Here is a 14,438-nt window from a genome sequence, read left to right as displayed (position 1 = left end):
GTACATCTAGAAGGTTATGGCAGATCTGTATGAAGTTTACAAGATATTAAAAGGAACTGATAGATGAGAGAGAAGCCATTTCTGCTTGGGGGAAGTCTAGAACTTGGGCATATTGATGAAATATTATTGAAGAATGACAAGAAGTGTGATCCATCTTTTATTAACCATAGGTAGTATGGGATCTAGTGAAAGGGTCTAGGAAAAATATACAGTTGTGTCAAAGATCAGCCATGGGCTTTTAAACTGACGTATACATATCTTTGTTAATTCTTGAGTTCTGCTGTAGTTTCACGTTTATTATTTTGTCTCGGAGACATAGAATTCCGCATGTGGCATTTAGTTTTATACTGCTCCTACCTCACCTCTGGGTCATGACCGTAACTGTCTGTGAGTTCCTACCCGAGATAAAATCATAAACGATGAGAAGATTTATGATGCTCAGCGTTGAAGGTATTGTATCCATATTGCAAACATCTAACAAGAAATGCATGTGAAATTCAAGCTGGGAATCAAAAATATTTAGTCCTGCTCCTTCCAAAGCTGGACTTCAAACAACAAATGATAACCAACTCCAGCCACTTTTATTATTTATGCTGTCCTTCATCCAGCCCATTGTCAATGTTGCTTAAGTACTCAGTTCAACCTCACAGCTTTGGATAGAGCAATCCACATATATTTTGAATACTTGGATTGAATTTCAAGTAAGTTTCCTGATTGGAAGTGAACAATATGGCTTTGATAATTTTATACTTCTAACTCATTTATAAATTGATCTCTGGTAGACAGAATCAAGGGATATGAGGAGAAAGCAGGAACAGGGTACTAATTGTGGATGATCAGCCATGAACAGCGGTGCTGTCTCGAAGGGCCGAGTGGCCTACTCCTGCACCTATTTTCTATGTTTCCTGTAATGAAATCAACAGCACCTTCAAAAAAGGCTGTACATCTTGCCAATGAGGGAAGATCTTGCACTAGCCAAGGATACGTCAACTATCCATGTTCACCAGAGATGCTGCCTGATGCGTTGAGTTACTCTTACTGTCTTCATCGGCACCAAAACATAGTAACACTTGTATACTGCCTGGATGAGGACTGCTACATGATTTTACCTGGTTGTATGCAAAACAAACCATTTCACTGTACCTAGGTACATGTGACAAAGTATAATTGAATGTCCATAGGCAATGAATTATGACTTCCCCCGAATCTGATGCTTTTTCCATTAGCAATTACCAACATCAAAACAAGTAAAGGGTTCAGGCAAAGATATTGGCTTGTAGTTTTCTTAACTGCTTAGCTGCAAAATTGGACATGTGCAGGGTTACTGCATAATTGGCATTACTATATGATGCCACTTATCAGTTGTGCCATATATACACAAGATGAGTAGTCACTATATCAGAATGTAAAATATATTAATTTTACTATAAATTCCATCTTTATGCCCATCTATTGTAATCTCTCACATGGAGTGAGGACCTAAAAGTCACGATACATACCAATAAATTTGCACATAAAATCACTTGGAATTAAAATATTGGTCATAAGCATTTACATTCAACTATTTACTATTCTGTACGGTGTCCATGGAGATTTGCAATTGAAATTGCCTTAGCCCAATGGCCCACATTTCGTCTCACTCTTACCCTTTCTCCTTTTGGTCCTGCTGGCCCTGGTACACCCTACATAGAAATGAATATATTTATATATTTAAGAACAACACACTACCCTCACCTGTTTTCTAGCAACAATGCCATTAACAAAAAAAGGCCTAGCATTAGAGCGGAAGGGCACTTAGATCATTCAGAGAATAGTACATGAACCAGTTGCTCAGCCTAAAGAAAATTAAGTAGCGCATTCTTAGTAGGACTGGGGCATTTCTGTTGGTGAAATAAGCCTGGGTTTTGTCAATGTGATGAATAGGATCTGTAGAACATATAAAATGAGGCAGTGCCTTGAATTCATCTGCCCACCAATTTCATGTGTCTCCTCTTGTGTCTTCTATGTGGCCAAACAGGTGAATTTAGAAATGGTGAACCAAGAGACTTAACACCGCCATTTTGTGGCTCTGTTCTAAAATCAAGATTGCAATACAACCAAGTACATTGTTTCTTAGGACGGGCGAGTGAATGAAAAGAAAATATAGACAGTAGGACAAAATCCTTGGCAGTTTACGTGGAATTTATGTAGATGGAAATGTAGTCTGCATGGCCCTCTTTTGTTTATCAGGTACCCATGGGAAAATAAGATTGTTGCCCTGTGTATTGCTGAGAACTATCTGAAGAGCCTTTGGCTCATTGACGCAGTAAAAAAAAGCTCAGTAATTTTGTCAGTACAGGCATACAGGGACATTAATGAGCTTACTCAAATTCTTTTCAGCTTTTTAAAATTACCATCTGAAATAAAAATCGAGATGTTGGATATATCGAACAGGTCAGGCAGCATCTGAGGAAAGAGAAACACTTTGTCCAATGCGGAAAATTATCTCAGTTTCTCTTTCCACAGATGCTGCCTGATCTACTATGTGTTTCCAGGATTTTTTCCTTTAGATTTTAGATCTTTGTTATCTGCAGTTTTTTTTGGTTTTTATTCACTGTGGGGTTAACATCTTTCTTACTGTATTGATTAATGTGAGAAAATGCACATAAACTACTGTTGAGGACAAGCCACCATGCAGCACAGTGAAGGCTGGACATTTCTCTTGGTCATTAATTATATATGGAAAATGCATTGTAAATTGCTTCAGTCATTTTCTACTGACATTCTGAGGCAAAGTACAAACTCCTGCTATTTTAATATGCAGATTAGCATACATGACAAATAAATATATCTACTCCAGTGGGATAATGGACAGATATTCTTTGGTTGAGGGTGTCCAAGGGATGAGGGAGGCTTTTGATTCCAATGCAAAATCACTAGAGAACATCCAGTACTGGAGCAGCCTACATATATATTGAACTGATAACATGACAAAAAGGGATCAAGTTCCGTCTCCACTATGGAAGGTTGAAAAAAATCTGCTGCATCTAGCTCAAGGGTCCAATTCTGCAGTAACAAACTAAAAAAAAAGGCATATTCTCCTAAATTTTGCAGCGGTCCCTGCAGTAATAGGCTGGTGATGTTCCTTTAAAAAATCTCAGAGCCTTCAAGAAGGCAGGGGAACATAAGACATAATTCAGCCTCATTCGACACTGTGATTTATTTTCCAATATTATAAAAAACGGAATAGTTATGTTTAGGTCTGTGCATTTCATATTTTATTGAAAACCTGTGATGTATTTTGTTAAAATCTAGTAATCCTGAGCAAGGGAAGAACCAGCTAAACAGAAAACGTGCATCTGCATTTTCAAGTGGGCTGCCAAAGAAATGAATCTAATTGAAATCCAGTCTCACTAATGTACACTTTGAAATGTTGATACACTGCAGTGCCAATTGCTGTTGGTTACTGGACATGATTATGAAGGTACCTATACCCTACAGAAGGGTTCGCCACTTCCAAGTAATAGAGCTAGCACTTCATGGGCATGGTTCCTGCTGGTGGGGACATAAATCGTCCTACTAGGCGTCTACTAACCTCACAACAATGCTCCTTAGGCAGAGACTATAATTTTGACGAGTTCCACTGAGTAATGAATGTATGAATAGGAAAGTGTATTTTGTGGTGAATATCAGTATTCCAGGGCATTGTTGATTATCAACAAGCCAGTCCTGTTCTTGAGGGAAATACTAGTCAATGGGAGGTGGGATGTCTCTTGCTCTGATCTTCGGAACTCTGTACCTAGTGGTTGGATCAAGTAGTTAGTCACAACCAAGGGATTTTCTTCACTTTTGCAAAATTTACCTTTGAGGAGACTTTCTCTCTTAGGGTGTTCTGAACAATTTGGCTAAACTTATTAACATCTATGCTAACTTGCTTAAATGGATGGGATGTTTACAATACATTAACTTATCAAAGACTGTACAGGCCACTGTATGGAATCGCAGAAGCTCAGCCTAGCAATGGGGTTTCATAAATGACACCAGAGAATATAGATTGGGAGTGAAATTTGGCATGAGTACTTTACCCTTTCTAATCGACCGAAATTGAATTTTATCGCAATGATTTCGGAATCCGTGCAACAAATCTTGCAGCATGGATATGTGTTACACTTTAATTTGAAGGGTCCACTTTGGTCAGTATAACTCAGTAAGATCATAGGCCCAAGTTACACATCAACATTAAATGCTTCAGACCTACTAAGACAGGATAGATTTACTGTAAACCACAGATTGCTTTGGTATATGTAAATGTAGGACAATTGCTAGAACCAAAATTGCATCCCGCTCAACAAAACTAATTTTGTTTAAAAGCATTTTAATTCTTTATTTCCTACATTTGTTAATTTACCAGAATTACAACACTGTGGCTGCAATATTTGTAGCCATTGAACAGTCACGTTACTTAAGCATTTCCTAATCCGAATGGTAAACCAAAATGTTAATTAAGCAGTCGCATGCACTGGCATATATCTCATGCTTCATTGACAATGGTAATGATTCACTGTACAGGCATGGATTCCAGCGATGTTAAATTCACAATGCAGTCCAACAGCAGTGTAGCAGGCACGAACTATCTAGGAGAATGGACATACAGAACTCACCAGTGGTCCAGGCTGTCCATCTAAGCCAGAAGCACCCTGGACAGTGTATGAAGTGTTAAAAGTGGAAAGAACAGTGGGGAAGAAATGAATGTAGCAGTGAAAAGGGACATGTGCTGGCATAACTCAATGAAAGGTGATGACATAATGTTGAAAGGGATGAAGACTTGACATATCTATCAGCACACATGGAAGCTTTTGGAAACACAAACAATTTAGCTGAATATTTCAGGCTTTTGAATTTGCTTTAATATTTTGATAGTGAATTGGCAATGGAAACATCATTGTGGTTACCAGGAGTTACCTGTGTAATAATTTTACAGAACAGGTAACCAGCACAGGAACTAGCTGAAAATACCGAATGCCAAATCTTCACAATTAGCAAAGAGTGAATATGACCAGCACCTTGTGTGATTGAAAGTGAATTATGATACATGTACACTGGATCAATAATGAATTATGGCAATGTTGGTGATAAAGCACTGTTTTCTATCCATTACACAATGGATAATGGATTATCTAATGCAGAAGGAAATACGCTATTTCAACATTAGACTTCACACACACACACACACACACTGCAACTGCAGCTTTCAATACCTAGTATATTCTCATGTTTCTGTGACTTTAATAGTGAATTTAAGCTTGCGGTTTTTTTTTCCCATCTGCCTAATCTTTAAATTCTGTTGATCACCCAGAACTAAGGAAGGACTTCCCTATAGTTATTGATGTTATCCATAGATTATGTAGAATGGTTCCGTTTCCTCTGGAAGGATTGTGATCTCACTCAGAGGGCTTGACAAATTGGATGTACACATAAATGCTGGAGAAACTCAGTGGATGCAGCAACATCTATGGAACGAAGGAAATAGGCAATGTTTCGGGCCGAAACAGCTGAGTTTCTCCAGTATTTTTGTGTACCTTCGATTTTCCAGCATCTGCAGTTCCTTCTTAAACACTTTGACAAATTGGATATTGTGTTTTTCTCTTGGATGGTGAATCTCAAAACAATGTTCCCAGGACAAGGGTTCCGCCTCTTAATTGGGATATGGAGATGTGACTTTACTCGGGTTTTGAGTGCTCAATACTTTCAAGAGCCAGTTCAATAGCTTTTTGAATAAGAATGGGATTGACAAATATGGTGACATTTGACAGGAATGTACAGTTATGGTAGAAGACAGACTGTAACTTCAAACCAATTCTGAGAAGCCTTGATGAATGGGCAATTCTGTTCATTTATGAGTATTCCTCATTAGGACACCATGAATGATTAAAGATTGTCATTACATTTTGAAAAATCTTTCATATAAAAAAACATGTCCCGTGCCTCGATTTGTCCTTGCGAATAATTTTGGAATGCAAAAATACTGAATTGAGTTTTGATGAAAGGAATTTCAGCTGCATGCATGGCTGAAGACCCAGACTCTGCAGTAGAGAACATGGATAATGCTGGTCTAAAAGCTATGACTTTGTTCTTGATAATCTTGACCCTGCTCAGTATCAAGCTTGGCCCATGTGCCATGTTTGTGTTGATTTATGCTGTAGATGCTGATTCAGAAAGGCTCGGCTTAATTTTCAGACCAGCATTTTTCTCAAAAAGCCCAGAAATAAGTCTCTGGAAGTGAGACATAGCTGGTGCTTACTTTCCTTTTATTTTAATTTAGTTTAGAGATGCAGTGCGGAAACAGGCCCTTAGGTCCACCTGGTCCGCGAAGACCAGCAACCACCGCAAATTAACACTATCCTACACACACTAGGGACAATTTTGACATTTACCAAGCCAATTTACCTACATACCTGAACATTTTTGGAGTGTGGGAGGAAACCGAAGATCTCGGAGCAAACCCATGTAGGTCACAGGGAGAACGTACAACCTTCGTACAGATACTATAGCACAAGTGGTTGGGATCAAACCTGGGTCTCCGGCGCTGCAAGCACTATAAGGCAGCAACTCTACCGCTGCGCCACCGTGGCCCCCCCTTCCTCGTTCTGCGGCTGTTGCATTGGTTCTCACTTGGTTTTGTTGTCCTTATTTTTGCCCCCTACCATCACTGCCCTTCTCCTCCCCAAAATTCCCTGGAACTCTATTTATTTCTTGGAAAGTTAGCCCGGCCAATAGCCAACCTATTTAATGTTACGTTTTTTCAGTTTTATGGGAAGTGAGGCTGAGAGGGTTGCATGCACTAAAACAATTCATGGCTTGTCAAGGAGTGGTAGGTTTCTGCAGAAGGGACCAAGTTGATTTCTCCCCTTCAGAGATCGAATTCAACATGAAGTTGTTAAGTGGGCAGATGTTCACCTCTGGAACTGCTCACCTGACTGTACAGGTAAATTATAAAAATTCCCTAATCTGATGTGTCTTTTAGTTTTAAAAACGGTAGTCTAACGTGCGGTAACACACAAGTTATGGTTAGATGGTTTCTATAAAATTAGCTGTCTTAAGAATGAATATGATTTGTAGACCATGTTAATTTCACTCTCATGCCCAGAAATCCCACATTGACAGTATCCGCTACAAGTACAGATTGATGGCAGAAACAGAAAATAGAACTTACAGGCAGTCCCAGGGGACCTCGATCACCTCTATCACCTTTGAAGCCTTCTGACCCAGGCTCGCCCTACATCAATGAGAAAATTGTGGTGTAATATGTTCACAATGTCATATCTGTATCATACATATGCTATCCAATTTACACACATAAAGCCACTACTAAACATTCTAAGGCATAAATATCTTGGAGCTAAACTGTGAAGTCCAAATACTAATATTGAAAAGGAATACCAGCTAAAATGTAGAGTCTGGACCCTTGGCCAGCCAACTCTGTTGGCCATGAAATACTGAAGATGTCCTGTTAGGTCAAGCAGAAATTCTGGAGAGAGACAATTCATCTTGCAGCTGCAGGATCTTTCCTCAGAATTCTCTCTCCACAGATGCTGCCTGACCTGCTAAATTATTTTTAACATTTCCAATTTTTAATGTAGTTACCACGATGCAATAAACTACAGATCCAACATGTGGGAAATAAGGCGTGTTGCAGATTGTTAGCTTGTGGTAGCTTTCATAAAGCAAATTAACTCCTAACGTTTGAGAACATTATACCATACTTAGTCAAAAATATGATGTGTCGTTTCAATTTTCATTTTGTTAATGATATTTAATGTTGATCTTTCAGAATCAAAAACTTGAAAATCTATATTAAAATACATAATGGAAGTGAATTAAAAAAAAAAACAGTTAATTTGGTGAGGACAATGAGAGTTTGTGGATTTTAGATTAAATAATGTACCATCCAGGAGACAACTAGCATTGCCTCAGGCTGAACAACTCATTCCATGAATTCTTTCCCACTCAGACCTTTTCAAAACATGTACGCAAGTCAAAGATCAAATGTGTTCTATTTTTATCAATCAACAAATTTAAACTATTGTATAGCGAGAGAAACTGTTACACTGAAAGTAAGCAGCAGCAAGTCTATATTATCGTACACAGCTCATGAGACATTATTCTAAATATATATTATACACTATTGCAAAAGTAGTTCAAGAATAATTAAAATTACCTTTGTCCCTGAAAAGCCATGAGGACCCTGGGCAGAACAGATTAGAAAGCCGGTTTTAAATAAAGAACATTTCATCCAGATTACAATATAACAAGCTCATTTCCAATGGCAACATTTCCAAATTTATCAAAATGACTGAAAGGATAATGGATTTTAGCTACATGGTTAGGTTGTAGGAGTTGGAACAGGGGTTGTTCTCCTTAGATGGTAGGTTTGATATGAGATGAAGACAAGCTTGGGTAAGGTAGACAAAGAAATATTGCTCCCATTTGTGGGCGGCAAAGGGACTAGAGTTTACGATTTGGGGACGTAATACGCGGGCAATTTGAGGAACGACTTTTTTAGGCATGTCGGTAGCAAAAATCTTGGAACCTACTGCCCATTAGGGTAGTGGAAGTTGAGGCATGCGAGATTTTCAAAAGGAAATTAGATTTACAGTTGAGGGAAGTAAACTTGTAGGATATGGGGACAGGGCAGGGCAATGCGACTGACTGGATTGATCAACAGGGGGTTAGCATTGACACAATGGGCTGAATGGCTTCCTTTTGTGTTGTAATGACAGTGGACTCTCTGACAAATGAACATATTGCTCTTTTCAAGTCCTGATGCACTTAAAGCAATCTAACTATTCTTCAGCATAAAGCAAGCCAGAAATGCTATCAACGTATGGTCCAGATGTGTATGATATACAAGTTTTCCATTCAAAGATAGCTGTTTCAAATATAATGAATTGCCCTGGAATGATGAGGTATGAAAAGACTTTATAAAAATCAAGGGTCTTTCAACAGGCATAAGGAATTACAGTGCGATTAAAGGATGTAGTTTACATTCAAATTTACACCTTGTTAATGGTTCACCTCTGCTGATGCAATACCCTTAAAATTAAAATTAAGCGTAACTCTGTGAGCAAACGTATTGAGTATGAGAGGTCATGCTAGCTTCGTCCTCGTCTTTCATCCCAAGTTGAGAAGAATGGAGGCTTACCTTTGGACCTGGGGGGCCCTCAGGCCCAGGTATTCCTGGCGGCCCAATAACCTGCAAAAGGAAGAAACATCTTTCAGTGTATACACTAGGCAAACTTTGCAAAAGGTTCATGAAACAGTGGACTGTGCTGTGCAGGTTCTGATTGTGACTTGTAAAATGGATAGTAGTTTGCTGATTGAGTGTAAATCCTTTTACATGTTGCCATTTGACAGACAAAAAGATTTCGGGGGATTTAGGCCAAATATGGGCAAATGGGACCAGCTCAGATGGGGTATCTTGGTCAGCATGGATGTGTTGGACCGAAGGGCTAGTTTCCATGCTGTATGACATTAAACACACCAAATCACACATACGTCAGTAATACCCAGAGCTATCTTTTGTCCAATTCTTAGATTTAATTGTTTCCAAAATCTGATTTTGCTGGATGAAAAATGTTTTGTGTTTTTTTTTACAATTTGCTTCAAGTTTCATCTGAAATTGTCCTTTCCTGCGATCTGGATTGCATTGCAAGCTTCAATGGTCATTTTCAGAAAAGGGTAAATTTGTAAAGAAGATACATTTTCAGGGCTAGGGACTAATAGCAAAGTTCTTTCTAAGAGGTGGAATTGCAAATTGGGTGAATAGCCCCCTTTTGGATGCGCTCTGGTACAAACATAGGGCATTGATCCTGCCCTCGGCTGCTGCATGTGTGGTGTTTGCACGTTCTCCCTGTGACGGCGTAGGTTTCCTCCGGGTGCAAAGGTTTCCTCCCACATCCCAAAGACGTACGGGTTTGTAGGTCAATTGGTCTCTGTAAATTGCCCCCAATGTGTAGGGAGTGGATGGCAAAATGGGATAACATTGAACTTGTGTGAACGGGTGATCAATGGTCAGCCTGGACTTGGTGGAGAGAACGGTTTGTTTCCATCTCTAAAAACAAAACCAAAACTAGAAAAGGATCTAAATAAGGCACTGGGATGAAGAGTGGGAATTAAATGGGGCTAGATGTTAAATGGAAGTGGTTAAATGTAATGGGAACTTAAACGGGATGGAGAGGGAATCAAGACCAGCAGCCATTTCCTTGGCACCAATATGGTACTACTCTTCAAGACCACTTTGACCCTATAGTGTTAAGCACCAAAATGAAGCGAGCATCAGCTGCAGATACTCACAGTTGAGCCTGGAAGTCCAACAGGGCCTGGCAATCCAGGAGGGCCTTGTAATCCTGGCTCTCCCCTTTCTCCTTTTTCACCTGTGGGCCCATCTAAACCCTAAACACATAATACAAAAGGAAACTACTTCAGGGCATTGAAGGCTAATTCAAAATGCTCTAGTCTAAGTGTTCAAGAAGGAACTGCAGATGCTGGAAGACCGAAGAAGGGTTTTGGCCCGAAACGTTGCCTATTTCCTTCGCTCAATAGATGCTGCTGCACCCGCTGAGTTTCTCCAGCATTTTTGTATACCTTTATGCTCTAGTCTAAGTTGGATTGGTCAGAAATGGGATAGTATTTCAAAAGTAAAGTAACATTTGAGTCTTCTGACTCAACTAACACTATAGGGTCAATATAACTGCAGTTAATGCAAGAAGAATTTATCGTACTTCATAACTTAGCCAGTCTGGTCAACATGTAAAACTTTTGCAGTTCATGATTATAAATGAAAACCTTTTGCATATAATTGTCAAAATATTTAACTATGATGAAGATTGGACAGATTTATATTAATGTTTATAGACTCGAGGGCGTATATCTGAAGTAAGGTTTTGAAGACTTGAACTCACAGGTGATCCGACCATTCCGGTATCTCCTTTGGCTCCTTTGGGACCAGGGAATCCCATAATTCCTGCCTCGCCCTTGGTTCCTTCGGGTCCCAGTGGCCCTTGCGGACCTGAGGGTCCAAAGTCTCCTGGCTTCCCGCGGGGGCCCTGAGAGGATTAAACCATGTTATCCAGACAAACTCTTATTGCCACAAGAAGGGTGGACAAGGCTAAAGACAGATTATGTGAACTCTGTACGCCCATGACCAACAGTGGCTTTTTAAAAATGCAATATTACCTTTTCTCCATCAAGTCCAGGTACCCCCGGTAGGCCTATTTCACCCTATAAAAATAGAGTAACATATTAGTAAATACATTCTGCCAATGCATAGCAAACAAACTGATTGTGTTTTAGAAACAAGTACGGTGGTGCATAGGTAGGGTTGCTGCCTTGCAGTGACTAAGAGCTAGGTTCAATCTTGACCATGGGTGCTGTCTGTACAGAGTTTGTACGTTCTTCCCATGACCGCATGGGTTTTCTCCGAGATCTTCGGTTTCCTCGCACATTCCAAAGATGTACAGGTTTGTAGGTTAATTGGCTTGGTGTGTAGGATAGTGTTGTACAGCTTCTTTTAAAAAATATATTAAAGAAAGATTAGAATAAGAAACAGAGATTAGATAGTAAAGGATAGAAAGACGTGAGATATAGTGTGTGAAGAAAAAGAAAGAAGACGGATGAGTGAAGAAAGTTGAGAAAAAGAAAATAGAAAAAAGAGAATAAAACATAAATTAAAAAAAAAAATTAAAAAAAAGTAAGATCATTATTTATAGTCTTGACCAACCCTCGTCCGGTCCTGAAACAGTTATTTTTTACAATTGTGTTGCACCATATGATTCCAAAAAGACGACAAATGGAGACCAACTCGTTATGAATTGGTCTGATTTATCCATTAGGAGGAATCGTATTTCCTCAAGATGAACGGTGGCCAACATACTTGCAATCCACATTTTAAGCGTTGGTATTGATGTATTTTTCCAAAATTTAAGTATTAATTTTTTTGCTATTATTAAACCATAGTTAAAAAATAAATTTTGAGATGTGTTCAATTTATTCCCATCTTCCATTACGCCAAATATAATCATTTCAGTATTAGGTTCCATTCTTATCTTAAATAATTTTGTAAATATTTCGAAAATATCACTCCAAAATCTATAAAGATTTATGCAGGAAACTAAGGAGTGTGTTATAGTTGCATTTTGGGATAGACATTTATCACAAATGGCGGATATATTTGGATAAAATTTGTTCAATCTTGTTTTTGAATAATATAATCTATGTAAAATTTTAAATTGAATTAGATTATGTCTTACATTAATCGAACATTTGTGAATATATATCAAGTACTTTTCCCATGTAACCTTTGTAATTTTTATCATTAGTTCCCGTTCCCGCTCTTCTTCAAGTACCTCTGTCGATGGTAGGTCTATATTTAAAATACTATTATATAGATATGTATTAGGATAGTGTTAATGTGCGGGAATTGATGGTCAATGGGGACTCAATGGGCCGAAGGGCCTATTTTCGTGCTGTATTTCTAAACCAAAAATAACAAAACTAAAGTAACTGCAGATGCTAGGTTTACAAAAAAAAGGCACAAAGCGTCTTCAGATGGTCTGAAGATGAGTCCTGACCCGAAATGTCATATATCCATGTTCTCTAAAGATTCTACCTGACCCACTGAGTTATTCCAGCACTTTAATTGTATTTCAGCTTGCATTTCAAGATACTTACGACATTTCAGTATAAATTCCCAAGTCGTTAACAAGCACCAAACGCAATACAACATTGGGAAAGAAGTGTTTGTATTTGCTGCTGTATGAAAATGTTTCAAAAACCAGGAAGCTTCTAATAGCAAATACAGCAAAGGAAGTCTTTTTAATATTTATGGGGCTGAAATGAGTATTGCGAGACAGTAAATTGGGAGCCAGTTTGTATTGTTGATAAAAGCACATGTAAAATATATATATATATATATATATGTGTGTGTGTGTGTGTATATATGTGTGTATGTGTGTATGTGTGTATGTGTGTGTATTGGCATATACACATGCACTGAACTGTTTCTCGTTTATTATATTACTTAGTGTTCTAGGTTTACATATTCCATTGTGCTGCTGCAAGTAAGAATTTAATTGTTCTATCTGGGACATTTGACAATAAAACACTCTGAACTCATGAAAAGCGCCCCGGGTGTAAAACAAGTAGAAATCATTACTGTCAACGTGGAAGTTTTCCTGCTTTGAGTCAATTAACTGGGTGAAAACATACCTTCTGGCCTGGTAGACCTGGCATTCCTGGAACTCCTGGAGGTCCCTAAACATAAACGATACATGTCCTCATCAGTTGATCGGGATAGCGTGACATAATAAGTCATAGCCTTGATTTTAGACTGCAAAATCATGTAGAATTTCATCCAAAAGTACAATCTGGAGCAATGTTTTTGGCACATGCCACAATCATGGCCAATATGTATTATTCCTTTAATAACTCAAACAGAAAAGATATGCCATTATTGTCCAATTCCATGAAACAGAAATGAAATTGAAGGGAAGATCTGCATCATTTTGTTGGGAAACGCTTTACAGATAATGATGTCATCACTGTTGCAATGTGATGGGTGTGGCAGCCATTTTGTGCACGGCAAGCTCCCATGAACAGAAATGCAACCAATAACTAGAGGTTGTGATGTTCAGTGAGGATAAAGGTTGGCCATAATGCCATAGAGAAATCCTTTGATCTTCAAAACAGACCCACGGGATCTTCTGCATCCACATGTGAGAGCCTGCTAGGCCTCATCTGAAATACAGCACTTCCTGCAGTACAGCAATCCCTCAGAGTGGGGGGGAAATCAGTGAGAGTTTAATGCTCAGGCCTCTGGGTTGGGCCTTGAACCTACGATTGCTAGGAACTATGCCATAGATAATGATACTGGATTCTTGATTTGGTTCTTTCTTTATTCATAATGGAATCATGGAGCAGGATAGAAGATGCAGCCTTGACCTTGGTGCAAGAATTGGGCAATTTCTGCTCTCATCCATTTATGCAGAAGTGAATCAATACTGTGTACTTCAACACAGCAGGTTGGTGTGAGCTGGTGCTTAATGCAGGAAATGTCGTGAAACCAGGCATGCAGGTATCATTCCAAATGGAGCGGGGTGAATGCATGGGAAGAGAATCAGTTGCAAGCAGAGGAAAGGAACTAATTTGAGAGCTGTTTTAATCACAAGCACAATAGACTCAACGGTCTTCACTTATGGCGTGTGACTCTACCATTTGTAAATTGATCTGTTCACACCACCCCTGGACTATTTACAAAATATATACAGCTACATTGCAGAAAACAACTACAGTGCGTAACTCAGCTCTTAAATAATGTGTACCTGGAGTGCTTCATTGATGTTACCATTATAGTCAATTATCTCAGTTTTTCCTGCTTCGCCTTTCATACCTGGAAGGCCCTA

At 38.8% G+C, this 14,438-nt stretch overlaps 1 protein-coding gene across 4 annotated transcripts in view; it reads right to left on the bottom strand.

The window, feature by feature from the left end:
- The window catches only part of LOC129712973 (collagen alpha-1(XIII) chain-like), a 200,612-nt gene that overhangs the window by 15,670 nt on the left and 170,504 nt on the right, over positions 1–14,438 (bottom strand). For all 4 annotated transcript variants that reach the window (XM_055661794.1, XM_055661796.1, XM_055661797.1 and 1 more), the window contains 10 exons: positions 14,358–14,435; positions 13,246–13,290; positions 11,215–11,259; positions 10,941–11,084; positions 10,333–10,431; positions 9,182–9,232; positions 8,198–8,224; positions 7,193–7,255; positions 4,641–4,676; positions 1,647–1,682 (listed from right to left, as the gene is read on the bottom strand). In XM_055661794.1, coding sequence (XP_055517769.1) covers positions 1,647–1,682; positions 4,641–4,676; positions 7,193–7,255; positions 8,198–8,224; positions 9,182–9,232; positions 10,333–10,431; positions 10,941–11,084; positions 11,215–11,259; positions 13,246–13,290; positions 14,358–14,435 — 624 coding nt within the window. The remainder of the gene's footprint in view (positions 1–1,646; positions 1,683–4,640; positions 4,677–7,192; positions 7,256–8,197; positions 8,225–9,181; positions 9,233–10,332; positions 10,432–10,940; positions 11,085–11,214; positions 11,260–13,245; positions 13,291–14,357; positions 14,436–14,438) is intronic.

This window comes from Leucoraja erinacea, chromosome 34 (assembly GCF_028641065.1).
Source record: "Leucoraja erinacea ecotype New England chromosome 34, Leri_hhj_1, whole genome shotgun sequence".
Lineage (NCBI taxonomy): Eukaryota > Metazoa > Chordata > Chondrichthyes > Rajiformes > Rajidae > Leucoraja > Leucoraja erinaceus.
This window is presented reverse-complemented; position numbering and strand designations above follow the sequence as displayed.